The sequence below is a fragment of the Oxyura jamaicensis genome, chromosome 15 (genome assembly GCF_011077185.1).
Source record: "Oxyura jamaicensis isolate SHBP4307 breed ruddy duck chromosome 15, BPBGC_Ojam_1.0, whole genome shotgun sequence".
Classification (NCBI taxonomy): domain Eukaryota; kingdom Metazoa; phylum Chordata; class Aves; order Anseriformes; family Anatidae; genus Oxyura; species Oxyura jamaicensis.
The window spans coordinates 7,037,991-7,051,345 of record NC_048907.1 but is presented as its reverse complement, the minus strand read 5'-3'; the positions used below and the strand labels follow the sequence as shown (position 1 = coordinate 7,051,345).

At 47.0% G+C, this 13,355-nt stretch overlaps 1 protein-coding gene across 4 annotated transcripts in view; it reads left to right on the top strand.

Moving 5' to 3' along the window:
• The window catches only part of TPCN1 (two pore segment channel 1), a 40,173-nt gene that overhangs the window by 20,383 nt on the left and 6,435 nt on the right, over positions 1–13,355 (top strand). For all 4 annotated transcript variants that reach the window (XM_035341004.1, XM_035341006.1, XM_035341005.1 and 1 more), the window contains 17 exons: positions 1,199–1,312; positions 1,551–1,681; positions 1,819–1,907; positions 2,327–2,361; positions 2,974–3,032; positions 3,802–3,901; positions 4,917–5,033; positions 5,934–6,058; positions 7,009–7,057; positions 7,255–7,318; positions 8,322–8,366; positions 9,450–9,506; positions 9,596–9,649; positions 10,330–10,402; positions 10,611–10,718; positions 11,950–12,021; positions 12,806–12,895. In XM_035341004.1, the coding sequence (XP_035196895.1) occupies positions 1,199–1,312; positions 1,551–1,681; positions 1,819–1,907; positions 2,327–2,361; positions 2,974–3,032; positions 3,802–3,901; positions 4,917–5,033; positions 5,934–6,058; positions 7,009–7,057; positions 7,255–7,318; positions 8,322–8,366; positions 9,450–9,506; positions 9,596–9,649; positions 10,330–10,402; positions 10,611–10,718; positions 11,950–12,021; positions 12,806–12,895 (1,382 nt within the window). The remainder of the gene's footprint in view (positions 1–1,198; positions 1,313–1,550; positions 1,682–1,818; positions 1,908–2,326; positions 2,362–2,973; positions 3,033–3,801; positions 3,902–4,916; positions 5,034–5,933; positions 6,059–7,008; positions 7,058–7,254; positions 7,319–8,321; positions 8,367–9,449; positions 9,507–9,595; positions 9,650–10,329; positions 10,403–10,610; positions 10,719–11,949; positions 12,022–12,805; positions 12,896–13,355) is intronic.

Below are 13,355 nucleotides of genomic sequence, written 5' to 3'. Positions count from 1 at the left end.
TGTTCTTTTTGTTGTTTGTTGTTTTTTTTTTTTTTAACCTGATGTGCATAGACCAACTGTGAAAGTGACACAGTTACATTATCCAGTCTGTGCGGATCTTAAATTCTGTTACTGTGGAGAAAAGCGTGGCTTTTGCTTTTTCTTGAGATAGCTCCTGTGTGCTTTCACAGGGTGGCTTTACAGTCCTTGTCGCGTTGGTGCTGTTATCCCAGTGGTGCCGCTGCTTCCTAGAACACCTGGCCCAAGCTGAGAACCAGTTTGCTAAACCTTGTATCCCGTCCTCCTGCTGTCTTGAGGACTTTTCTTTTAACGTGTCTGAGTGAGGTGAAGTTTTGTCTAACCCTCACCAAATGTGGGTTGGGATAAGGGATGCACAAACAGTCGTGTGTCCTGTCGTTGGTCCCCAGCCAGCAGGTACCACCGTCAGGCACAGCGCTAGGAGCTGTTGCTGCTGGTGGGAGAACGTCCACCTGCTTTTGGAGCTGGGAGTTGTAGTCGCACCCCTGCCAGGGTGCAGGAGAGTTTGTGACAGCCTTTGGGTTAAAGTGTTCCTCAAAATGAGTCAGGGCTCCATAAATGCATTGGGGTTTTGAGCTATGACCAGTGCTGAGGTTGTAACAAAATAGGGTCTGCATAGTCAAGTTTTGCATTTTCCAACAGAGAAGAGGTCCATCAGCACTGCCAGAAGTTGCTGTTCTGTTCCTGAGCTTGATCAGGACACTCTCTGTGGTTGTCCAGAACTTCTATTTCAAGAGAAAACTCTTCTCCATGTAAATTCAGTCTGCCAGCAGCTCTCCTTCCTGCATTTCACTAAAAAAAAATAAAAATGCAGTCCCAAACTTTTAAAAACCATTTCTGCTTGAGTTGCTGGTGTCTTGCCCTTTTGTTTCAAATGTATGAATACGTTTTTTTGTTTGTTTTTCAAGTCCAAAAGCTGTGTGGTTTCCTAGGAAATGCTGGGCTGATGCTGACTAGAGGAATATTCTACCAGCTTTACCAGAAGTACAAAGCAATAAATCTACAGACTTTGAAAGCAGAGTGCCATGCTAGCTTTAAGAGTGGCCTTGGGTTTCCCCACGTGCCCTGGAGCTGTGCTCAGACTGTTGTCAAATCAGGTGCTTGAGAAAGGAGGGGTGGAAGCGTGGCCTGCGATGTGCTTGTAGCCAGAAGCCCAGGTTTACGCTTTGTGCCCTAACAGGTCCACGCAACCCTGGAGCTGTTTGCGTTAATGGTGGTGGTCTTTGAGCTCTCCATGAAGATGAGGTGGCTGGGCTTCCACACCTTCATTAGGCACAAGAGGACGATGGTGAAGGTAAGCTGTCCCTCTGGTTGTCACTGTTTTCCCCCTCGGCACCTCTGAGAACCAAAGAACTGCAGTAACTGCTGGGCTTTCTGTGGCAGCATCGCTTACCACGTGTCCCAGCAGCCAAATGGTTCGTGTGAGGTTTCTAAGCTCTGGGAGATACAAATATAAATGGGTGGTCAGGGAGAGCTTTGCCTTTCCCGAAGGAGACTGCAGCTGTGCCTCTCATTAACCTCCTTTTTTGCAGACTTGCGTGCTGTTTGTGCAGTTCATCGAGGCCATCGTGGTGTTGGTGCGCCAAACCTCGCACGTCCGCATCACGAGAGCCCTGCGCTGCATCTTCCTGGTGGACTGCCGCTACTGCGGTGCCGTCAGAAGGTGAGCGGTCAGCTGGGCTTTCTGCTGTCGTGCCTAGGAACAGGTGGAGGAAAAGCTCGCTTTTGTTTTTTTCCCTCTTCCCACCTTGTGGAGAAAATATGCAAGTTGTGGTTTATCCATATGTTCTCCTCTTTCAGAAACCTGCGACAGATCTTCCAGTCCCTCCCACCATTCATTGACATTCTTCTCCTCCTGCTTTTCTTCATGGTGATCTTTGCCATCCTGGGTGAGTTGTGTTTACAGAAGTGTATGTTTATGATGCTCTCAACCAGTTGTCCAAAAGCAGCACAGACATGAACAATGAATATAAACCTGAGCAGATTCAGGGTCCTGCCAGGATCTTCCACTTATCCCGCTTCACCCGCAGTCACCAGGAAGGCAGAATTAAATAGAGCTAAAACATCTAGGAGATGGATATTTGATTTTGTAGCAAAGATCCTTTTGACCTCTTCCAGAAGATAGTTTGAGACATATTAGCAATCATGTATGGAGCAGGCCTTACAGATTCTCTCTTCATCGTGCTTTCTGGTTGTTGGTGTGACTTTGCTCTTGGGGAACAGAGACTAGTCACCGCTGCTTGAAATTGAAACAGACTTTTTTGTTCTTTTTCATGTCTTCTCACCTCTCCTCTCCCTTTTCTTCTAGGTTTTTACTTGTTTTCTCCTAACCACTCAGATCCGGTAAGTATCACTCACCTTGGACTGAAGCTTGAGTCCCAGTTTGACCAGTTAAGAACCAAGTATTCCTGTGCAGACGTGGCTTATTTCTACGTGGTTGTTAGCTGGTGCTAGCAATGGAAAATGTGCAGGGGCTGTGGCTGACGAGGCTGCTGGCAGTGTTACCCTGGGTCAACACCCGCTGGCAGGGAAGGCAGCACGTGGGACTTCTTCAATGAGAGGAAGTCCCACAGGGAACTTTCAGGTAGTTGTTCCTTGTTCTTGGTGTCTTGATTCAGGCGGATGGGCCACCTGCTGCTGGAGGGAGTTATTTGGGTGGAAGCTTAGCTGTTTCACACAGTGGCTGTCCAAGCCTAGCAGCCAGTAGTTCCTCTTGTGATGAATCTATAACTTCCTGGGAATATGACTTTAAAAATGTTTAGGTTAGCTTTCAATTGTTTTAACTCTTAGACCTTTAAAAAGGACCAGTGCTAAAGTACCTTTTTCCTAGGAGGCATCAGGGAACTGTAGAAGTACCTGTATTCAAGTGGTGGTGGTGTTCTTATTTGTTTACTTTTCCAACAATATGTCACTGTGAAATTCTGCTTGCATTTGTCATGTTTTTTTTTCTTTCAGTACTTCAGTACCTTAGAGAACAGCCTCGTGAATCTCTTTGTACTTCTGACCACTTCAAAGTAAGTTCTGAGCTAGAACAGGATGTCTTTCCCTCTGTCCCAGAAGAAATCTAGCAGAGTCCAGACTTTCTCTGCAGAAATAGTCTGTCTCCAAATGTGACTCCTTCACCTGCATGGGAGAGATTGCCTGGGTTAGCCTGCCCGGGAAGAGCTGGTACTTCGTTTTGTTTTAGGACGCTGTGACCTGGAAGCAGAGTTATCTCTAAGCCACTCGAACACTTCATCACTGCGAGGGCAATAAGGAGGAGACAGCTTTATTAGGCCTGGGCCCAAGAAGGGAAAGTTTGTTTGTGCTGCTTTGTCAGCCGACAGTTTGCTGTTGTGAAGTAACTTCCTATTCCTCCGCTTCACTTCCACTATCTAGGAGAGGGGGGATAACGACAGTGGGTAAATATTGATCTGCTGTCTGGGAGAGCTCTGGGGATTAGGAAATTAGCAAAGGATGGAATAAATCATAGGGAGTAATTCTTAGTACTTTTGCACCAGGGCTATGCTGCTGTCATTGTTACGAGCACAGCCCCATGCCATGTTACAAATCCCCTTGGCCAATTTGATTTTCAGGATGTGCAGGCAATGTTCTTTTTTTCCTTTTGTCATGCCTCAGTGTTCTTGCTGCTCATTGCTAGTGTCATGAGAAGCCGTGAGTTTTGCAGAAATTTGTTGGTCCATGGATCTGGGTGCACACACATCTGTCTTGTGCTTTTGCCTGCGTAGTGGGAAGTGTACCGTGACCTACTGGGGTGCTTAAACTTGGGTCTTTCGAATGCAGTTTCCCTGACGTGATGATGCCATCTTATGCCCGGAACCCTTGGTCCTGTGTCTTCTTCATAGTGTACCTCTCCATTGAGCTGTACTTCATCATGAACTTGGTGAGTGCCCTGCTGAAGTGCTTGACTTCCCTCTGCCTGAATTGGGAGTTCATTGCTCAAGTCTTCTTCGTTCCCAAGGGTGCTCTGTAATAATCTGAGACCCTTTGGCAGAATAATTCTAGAAATGGCAGCTCTGCTACAGATAGGAGTCTTCTAACGTTTGACCACAAGGAAGTGAACTAAATCACAGAAAACAGAATGATATTACTATCCTTCAGCCTCTCTCACATTAATATCATGCTTGGTGTGACATACTTGGTTGCACAAAATTTACTGTCCTTTCTTGTCTTAATTATTTATCGTCAAATGGCATTTTATTATCTGGGCTTGCCTGAAATCCTTTGTAAATCAGTTTGAAAGGGAATGGAATTGCTAAGGGTGGCAGGACTTGGAGAGTGCTGATATCTGCAGTGTGAGAGCGTAGCTGCTGCACTCGCTCCGCTTCGTTCAGCATCCAGAGCAGGGCTGAGACCAGCTCAGGTGAGGATGTGGGCCGTGAAAAATGGGTTGTTGAAGGAGATGAGGGATTCTGCTTCGCAAGGTGAGTGATTTGGGGCTTGTAATGGGCTGGGATTTCACTGCTGTTGTGAAGGGTTAGTTTTGATATGTTTGCCAAAGCTCCTGTGGCAGGATGAGTCCACACAGCAGCCTTCAAAACCCACTTCCCAAAGAGATTGGGGTGTTTTTAGCAAACCTTTTGATATTGTTAGCATATGTGGGATTTAGCCTGACCTCTGAAAACCACTGGTGAGTTGTAGGAGACCAGAAATACCCGGTGCTCTTCAAAACAAAAATTTGGATCAGTGTGTGTGCGGTGTGCTTCCTGATTTTAGTCCTTATGGTTGGTGAGCCCTCATTACCTCTACTCTGCTTCAGCAGGAAGATTCCTCTTGCAGCAACGCCTCTCCTTGCCTTTCTGGACTGGATGTTCCTCCCTGTTTCAGAAGCTTTGGCTCAGGTAGCTGCACAGAATGTGGATCTAAACCTGACTTTCTCTCATCTCTGCTTTCCATAGCTTCTTGCAGTAGTGTTTGACACGTTCAATGACATTGAGAAGAGGAAGTTTAAGTCTTTGCTGCTGCACAAGCGCACGGCCATACAGCACGCCTACCGCTTGCTCATCACCAAACAGGTACAGCGCCCTGCGGGGACTCTCAGAACAGCCCGGGACGTGCTGGGAGGGAGCTCAGATCATTATCACCGAGGGCCACTGTTTTTTTATTTGTCCAACTAGTTTTTAATCTCTTTCCGGAGACAAACAAAGTAGTCTGAATTTCAGCCCCAATGTGAGACCATGGAAGTGCCTTGGTAAAATGAAGGAAGCTTGTCCTGGAGTGCGTGTGGTCATTGATTTCTCCTCAATTTCTCCCCTCAAGCGTGGGTCACTCGAGGACTTGCTTCTTGAGCACCAGTACTTAGAGGAGGGGTGGGTCATGCATGTGAAGGGACAGTTCAGTCGCTAGATATTGCGTGAATAAACGGTGAAGACAGAATTAATTCACTTACAAACAATGCTTTAAGGGACAAAGCACTGGGGGACAAGGTTGATTTCTTGGTTAACTTATGGAACAAGAAGAGAAATAAGGCCCAAGAATAGCTAACTTTCCTCTAATAAATTGGTTCGTGTTTAGGGCACATTTGTTATATTGGCACTTTCTGAGGAAGAGCTTGTAGTCTGAAAATCTTGACAGTGATAGGGCCAGTTAGAATATCTAGGGTCCTCTCAAAGACAGCTGTTGAAATCTGCTTGGGATGTCTGGCTGGACAGTTTTCACAGGGTGGGGCAAAACAGAACAGTTCTGCATTTGTTTGAGGGTCTGATTTGCCAGGAGAGCTTTCTGATCTCTATGTTCTGGGATAAAGGCAGTATTTTAAAGTAACGGTTTAGGGCACTTTTCAGGCTTAGTTGTAATGGCATCGTATGGTAATGTAAGAATCCTGCTTAAAAGAGATTCAGAGTGAGAGTTAAATATGTGAGTGTGTACGTGTTTCTGTCTGATGTCCCTGCTCATGACATTTCCTCTTTTTCTAGAGGCCGTCTGGAATTTCCTTCAAGCATTTTGAAGGGCTGTTGCGGTTTTACAAGCCTCGGATGTGCACCCGAGAGCGGTATCTCACTTTCAAAGCACTGAATCAAAGTAATACTCCGTTACTCAGGTAGGATGGTCTCACTGCTGCGCCCTGAGCAGGGATGTTGCTTCACGCTCTGAAGCTATCCCTCAGGATGGCTGAGTTTATGGAAGGAAACTGGTCTGGAGTGTGGGAATAGAGTTATGTGCCTGAAAAGATTTGTGTTGGGGAATTAGGAAGCTTGGAGGGGTGGGTACCCTGAGAATTGAGGGTTTTTCTGCAGAGGTGATGGAGTTCCTGCATGCCCTCTTGTGGATACAGTGCTCTGCTGGCAGTCGCCAGGCATCCTCTGTTTCCCACTTTCCCTGCCAGAACAGAGGAGTGGGAAATTGAGGAGCAGCATTAGAGCCTGCAAGGAGCATTTCTTCACACAGTGCAGCCTCGCAGCTTAACAAGTTTTTGTTATTCCAGCAGCTGGCTGTGTCCCCTAGGGTTTTGTTAATTAAAATCTGGTTCTGCTGGTGCTTTCAGGACTGTCATCCTCCGCGTTATGAGGCAGAGAATTACCATTCTGGTGGGTGGGTGCGGCTAACTCGAGCCAGCATGGAAGTAGAGGGAGTTAGAGCAGGAGACCTGCTCGTTCTTTTAATTTGTTCTGGCCACAGACAGGCTCAGAGCGAATGTTTCCCATGAAACTGATGCTGCTCCTTCAAGTCAAGTGCCATGGAGACAGATTGAAAATGGCACAAGGAGAAGGACTGAATTCTTAAATTGAGGCACCTAACAGTGCTGGTAAGAGCCTGAGAATTCCAGCATGCGTGCTTCCAGACACCTAAAAGCATGCAGCTCTGGTTACTGTCAGTCAGCAACCTCTGGCCACACCAAGAAGAGGTCGGTGTTGACTTAGCAGCAGTGGCTGCAGCTCTAATAAGGAGTTAATAATTTCCAGGGACTTTCTGCTGATGATGCCTGGCAAGGATGCTTAAGGATGTAATGAGCTCCAAGGCTCTGATCAGATGCTTCTTTCTGTTTTGCAGTCTAAAGGATTTTTACAATTTCTATGAAGTTGTTGGCTTAAAATGGAAGGTGAGTATTAATTGGGTGGAGAACAGGGGAAGGGTGTGTCAGGGAGGGAGAGCAAGGGAGGATGGCGATCAAAGAGAAGGTGGGTGAGAAACAAAGGCAGTCTAAAAGCAGGTGGTGGGAATAAGGTGGGTCTCAATCAATATTTTTTGGATGAATATAGCATTGATGACTTTTGATCGTGGCTGTTCTGCTTCCAGGCAAAACGAAATCGCGAGCACTGGTTTGATGACCTTCCCCGGACAGCTTTCCTTATTTTTAAAGGTACAGTTTGGGGCTTAATGACAGCATGTATTCAATTAAAGAAAAGCTTTTTTCTATAAAGACAGGGCTCTCTGAAGGGACTTTTTATGTACCTGTGCTGAAATGTCCAAGGTAAACAGCTTGAGGGGAGGCCCACTAACCAACTCTGTGTATTCAGAGCCTCCAAGGGAGATTTATTTACACACTCCCTGTGCCCTGACCCAAACCCCAGCTTCCTTAAAGTAAGACACATCTTAGCAGAAGCTCTGTGGTGAACCAGACCCTGAGGCCAGGGAGGGCTGTATTCCTTTCTCAGCCCCGAGGCTAGCTGTGATGTATGTGCGCTGAATCTAGCAGGGTTTGTATGGGTTTGTTTCTCCATGTTCCAGGCAGTGACTGGGGAGCGGGATTTGTCTGCACAGAAGTCCCTGGGCCTCCTGGCCCCCAGGATGCAAGTACAGCACTTGTACAGATCAAGTGCAGCTGCTAAGGAGGGGGAAAGAGATGTGAAACGGCAATCAGTGCAATGTGCCTTGCAAATGTGACATCTCCCGTGTCCCAAGTTACCTGAGTGAATGTAGCCACTCAGAAATAAGAACACCGAAACCGAAATCACGGGTATGCTGGTGGGAAGCAGCTAGCAGCACCCTGATCCAAACACACAGCTGCCGTAGGAGTCCCGTGGATCTCTGCTAACGCACTCAGCTCTCCTTGACAGCGTGTTGTTTCAAACATGGGCAGTGCTTCGTCAGCTGTTTTTACCTCTGTCCGCATCACAAAACTAGTACATGGAGGTGGGGGTAGGCATCTAGATGGTTAAGGATAGCAAGGTCGTTGTCGCTAAAAATCTAAACCAAATTTCACCTTGGTCCCAAGAAGTGGAAGTTTCTGATCTACTGATCTGCCTAGCTTCTGTGCTGAGGACTGATGTGAAAAACATCTCCAAGGACGGGATGGAGGAAACTGTGTGCGAGGTATGGAGGACTGCTTAACCATCTGTTTTGTCATTTTTTCCTTCATGCAGGCATCAACATCCTCGTGAATTCCCGCGTGTTCCAGTACACCATGTGTAAGTAGCAGCAACAAATTCTCTCTCTGCCACACTCCCTCGATCTCATGTGTCAGGGGCACTGTCTGTGCTCAGCCCTCCAAGGACTCAGCACGGTGGGGTCTGGTCTTCGTTCTGAGCTGTGGTTCCTCTACAAAATCTGGAATTTGGGTGGAGAGGCAGGGAAAGCGTGCTCACACCGACTGCTCCTGCAGCTCTTGCTGTACTGAGTCTCCTGCAGAGGCTCGTTGGTTCACTACTTCATAACCTTCTTGTGGGCTGACTGTAGGGATTGACTCACTGCATTGGGATACGTTGGTGGTTAGCTTTCACAAGCCTTGAGGTTTTTATCTTGCAGCCGAAGGATGGTGGATAAGGAACTGCCTTGCCAGGCAGCCTTCTTGTTCTGCTCGCACTTGAGAAGGTGCGAGCATTGTTGCTGCTGGAGGGATTGCTTGGCAACTGCTCTGCCTGGGAGAACGATGCTGTGCTCTGCTTCTCTTGAGGAGGAAGGGTTCTTACTCGTGGTGCACTTCGTTATGTTCTACACAGTCTCTTCCTACTCAGTAATTTGTAGGTTTTTGAACATTGGAGGAGACAGATTTCTGTAAATTAGGATGCTAAACTAGAGAGAAGGGAGGAGAAGAGGACATCTGAACGAAAAGGATACATCCTGCACCATCAGCTCTTGAGATCTGAACACTTGGGAGCAGTGATAGATCCAAGCTGGTGGGGGCTTTGCACTACTGGGGACCTAGTGGTTCTCAAGATCTTGTTCCAGAACTAGGATGAAGCTGATATATTTTGCCACTTTATTACTTGTGTGTAAAATAATTCTTGGTGAACAAATGATTGAGCGTGATCCTGGTCATTGTTTTAGTTCTGTCTGCTTTAGAAGACAGCAGTACTGCATTTGTTTAACAGCCTGGGAAAAGCCTGAGTAGGAGGTTGTCACTCTTCCAAGTTAAAAATTCAACTTGGTAGCTGAATTGGAGATGTTGACCCTGCCACTCGTCCCGTATTGTACTTTTTTTGTTAGCTGAGGAAGTAGTTGTCCTCTGATCCAGGAGTGGTTTTTCAATGGGTTTTTACTTTGTTTTCCAGATACTGTGGTGGCTGTGAATGGAATTTGGATTCTCGTTGAAACCTTCATGCTGCAAGGTAGGAAATGTTGCAGCTTGTGATTCAGCTATGATGCTGGGTGACTGAATGAAGGGAAGGCTAGAAGTTGTTCTTCTTGTGTCTTGCAGGAGGGAATTTCTTCTCCAGAAACGTCCCGTGGAGCTACATAGTCTTCCTCACAAGTAAGCAGATGCCACCCAACAGAGCTGTCTCACTTCATAATGAGTTGGGAAGGGAATAGGCAGCTCTGTTCCCAGAAGATTGTTCAGTTTGAAGAAAAAACAGGTGTACAGACTCCATCTAGAATGATCCTGTGCGTGGCAGGGATTGTCAGCGTACACACAGACCCACGTGAGCAGTGCTGCGTTGCTCTACAGCTCCCAGAGCTGCTGCAGCCAGGGGTGCCTCCCTGTCATTGTGGTATTGTTTCATTTTTTTTTAACCTGCATGCTCACAGAGCGCTGCCAGGACAGAGAGGGCTGCAGATGGCTCCTCTTAGAAAGGATCTGTCCCTGCAGGTCAGGCCTAGGCTATGGGATGGAGGTTGGATTTGTTCCCCTGAGCAGAAGGAAATACACAGGCAGGTCTGAATTTACTGCACAGCTCTCCAGTATGGGAGCTTGTGCCTGAACATTCACAGCTTGTTAGCCAAGTAACTGCTTTGTAGACTGCTCTGAAGAGAAATCAGCACGAATACAGGAAAACTTGTTGGTTTGGGGGGAAAATGTTGCCTTTGGCATCTCACCAAGATTAAGGTCCTGTACTCAAAGGACCATGCATCTCATGCAGAGGGCAAGCCTTTGCATAAGCCCTCCTTGTGATGCTGCTTATTTCTGTCTGTGGCTCTCATCTTGTTTTACAGTTTATGGCGTGGAGCTGCTCCTGAAAACCACTGGGCTGGGGCCTGTCGAGTACCTGTCCTCAGGCTGGAATCTGTAAGTGTGTGCTGACACTCCGAGAGGTGATGAAAACTGGTGTGTTAGAGAGGCTGGCTGCTGAGATGAGTTCTTAGGCCTGTGGGTGAGGCTTCTGGGCTTGGCCTTGGGCATCCTGTCAGGCCAGAGCGGCACCGAGTACCTCTTCTCTGCTGAAATATTAGTGATAGATCACTGATACCTTTTTTTTCCTCTTTTTATTTTCCAGCTTTGACTTCTCAGTCACCCTGTTTGCTTTCCTGGGGCTTATGGCGCTGGCGTTTAACATGGAGCCGTTCTACTTCATCGTGGTCCTGCGACCCCTCCAGCTGCTGAGGTGAGACGGGGAGGCTGTGCAGGGAGCGCAGAGAGCAGGTGGGGAAGAAAACAGGCAGGTTTGTCTGCCATTGGTCCAGCTGGGCTCTGAGCTCCTTACCAGGAGGGGGCAAGGATTGCTCTGTGGGTACATGACCATGGCACGACCAGGAATCGCGCAGGGTAATGAGATTAGCCAGTGCTATCAAAACCCAAGATAAAAAACTTGGGATGGGATATGAAACCCCGTGCTTTGGAGCTTAAGCTGATCTCTAATAGAGATCAAGGGATTTACCAGGGACAGATTATCCTATGTCTGCCTTCGTGGGGTTCTTACACCTCCTCTAAATTGTCTGACGCTGTTCAGAGAAAAGCTCTTCTGTCGGGGTGAGGCGGTCTCAGCCAGTTTAGTAATTTCTCTTGAATTACCAGAAATTACAGTTCTCAAAGGATACTGTTTTCTAGGGTGAAGTACAACCTTGCTCAGCTGTATCTCACCCTCTAAGCAAGGCTGGGGCCTGTAACCTCTCTGCAGCTCAGTGAGATGGGTCTGATTAACCCTCTCGTTTTGAGGCTGTTACGGAGGTACATTTGCCTTGTCAGAAGGATCTGAGAGCCATGGAAGGCATCTGAGAAGCAAAATACTGTTTTATTAAAGGCAAGCTATAGTTCAGCTCTTCAGTGAGGATTTAAACAACACTTCATGACACTCGAAGGCGGGAGGGTGGAAATGCTTTGGCAGGGGAGCAACAGAAAACCTGTGTTTGGCAACTGTGCTCCTCTGTGAAGGCCGAGGGATTTGCCAAATCTGAAATTAGCAGGCACAATGTGTGTTTTCTTTCATCAATTTTTACTGGGTCGTGGGGTAAACACAGAAAAGCTTGTGTCTAGGGAAAAGTGATGAATCCTAACCCTGTGCATAGGACTAGTTTGGGCTCTTAGGCTTTATTTTTTTTAAGCTATTTATGCTTCATGCTGCGTAAGCAGATGCGAGCCTTTCCTTAAGATTCCTTAATCCTGGAAACACTTACTTGGATGTGTCATAAAGATTCAGATGGAGCAACAGGACACTGCCAGATGAACAGAGACCACTTGAACAAGTGCAAACCGTGTGGATTTAGTGTCAGGAAACCTTACCTGATCATTAACCTGGTAACCTGGGAGATGCAGAGAACTGTATTCTTTTTAACTATTCCCAGCAGCTACAGGGAAGTTTCAGTGCATAGATTAACTTCTCTGGCTTCTCCTTTCAGGCTCTTTAAATTGAAGAAACGCTACAGGAATGTCCTGGACACCATGTTTGAGTTGTTCCCCAGGATGGCCAGGTACTGACTTACTCTCTTTGGACAGCAGCAGGGGGAGAGAGGGACAAAGGTTAAGTGCCTAGGGCTGGGATCAGGACAACCTGCCAAACCTTCCAAAGGTGTTTGTGCTCAGACCTGTCGATTGATCGTTGCTTGATCTGCTGCTGAGGCCACAGTGTAACTTTCCCATTTTCTGGAGCAGCAAGAAACCCTCCTGGGATGCCTCCTTTTTTTTTTTTATGTTAGGTGGATGACTAAGAGTTGATTTTGTTTAGTTTTTTTCCTCCAGCTTTTGCTGAGAGGGGAGACCTGTGCGGGAGGAGCATTGGCACAAATATGCTCAGCCCCAGCTGTCTCCCTGTCTTTAGTACAGCCACTCTAGAGCATTATTGTTAAATGGTAGGGCATGGGAAGGAGCTTGGTGGTTGAGTGTTAGCTGGAGAGCCTTGTTCTAGGTGCTGTCCCTGCATCCAAGGATGTGGAGAGGGCAGAGCAGTTTGTTGTGGTTTGGTATTGGTTAGAAAAACTGTGCAGAGAAGCTTGCTTAGCACAACACAGACTAGGAGGGAATCCAGGCTGTCTTCTAATTTCTTAGAACTTCTCTCTCTTTTCATTGAGTGGCAAGGACTTCATGAATGAAAGTACAAAGAACTGCAGGGCAGTGCTGGCAGAGAGGGTGGTCTCGGGTTTTTAGTGCTGCTTCCCATCTCTTAGAAATTCCTTTCAGAGTAACTAGCCTGTGACTTCGTTTTCCCTGCCTTAGTACTGTGCTACTAAAGAGTTGCTCTGTGTTTTTTGCCTCTAGCCTAGGTTTAACCCTGCTGATCTTCTACTACTGCTTTGCCATCGTCGGCATGGAATTCTTTGCTGGTGTGGTCTACCCAAACTGCTGCAAGTGAGTACTGCAAATCCATCCCCCCTGCAGTGGGCTTGGTGCAAAGCCAGTAGTAGTGCAGTTACATCTCCAGCTGAAGAAGGGGCTAAAGAAGGGGTCTGAAGGGGGCTCTGAAGCCAAAGCAACACAGTGGGAAAGTTTAGGGGAGATGCTTCACTTCTCTAGGTAAGATTGGATGAAATTACTTTTATGCTGCACTTGGAAAGGGAGAGATTTCTGTGGAAGATTTGGCTGCTTTTTGAGATCTGTAGTTTGCCTCAGGTGGCTGCACTGCAAGAATTTTTTCCTGGTATTGTAGCTGGGAACTCTTGTAAACATCTGCTCTAGAGCAAAAATGAGATTTTCATCTGTGACACCAGAGCTGCTGTGCCAGATGTTACATATTTAGACCTCACTTTCTACAAAATAAATTCACCTGGCCTTGGAAGCGGAGCTGTTCTGTGCCCTTTGCATCGTAAAT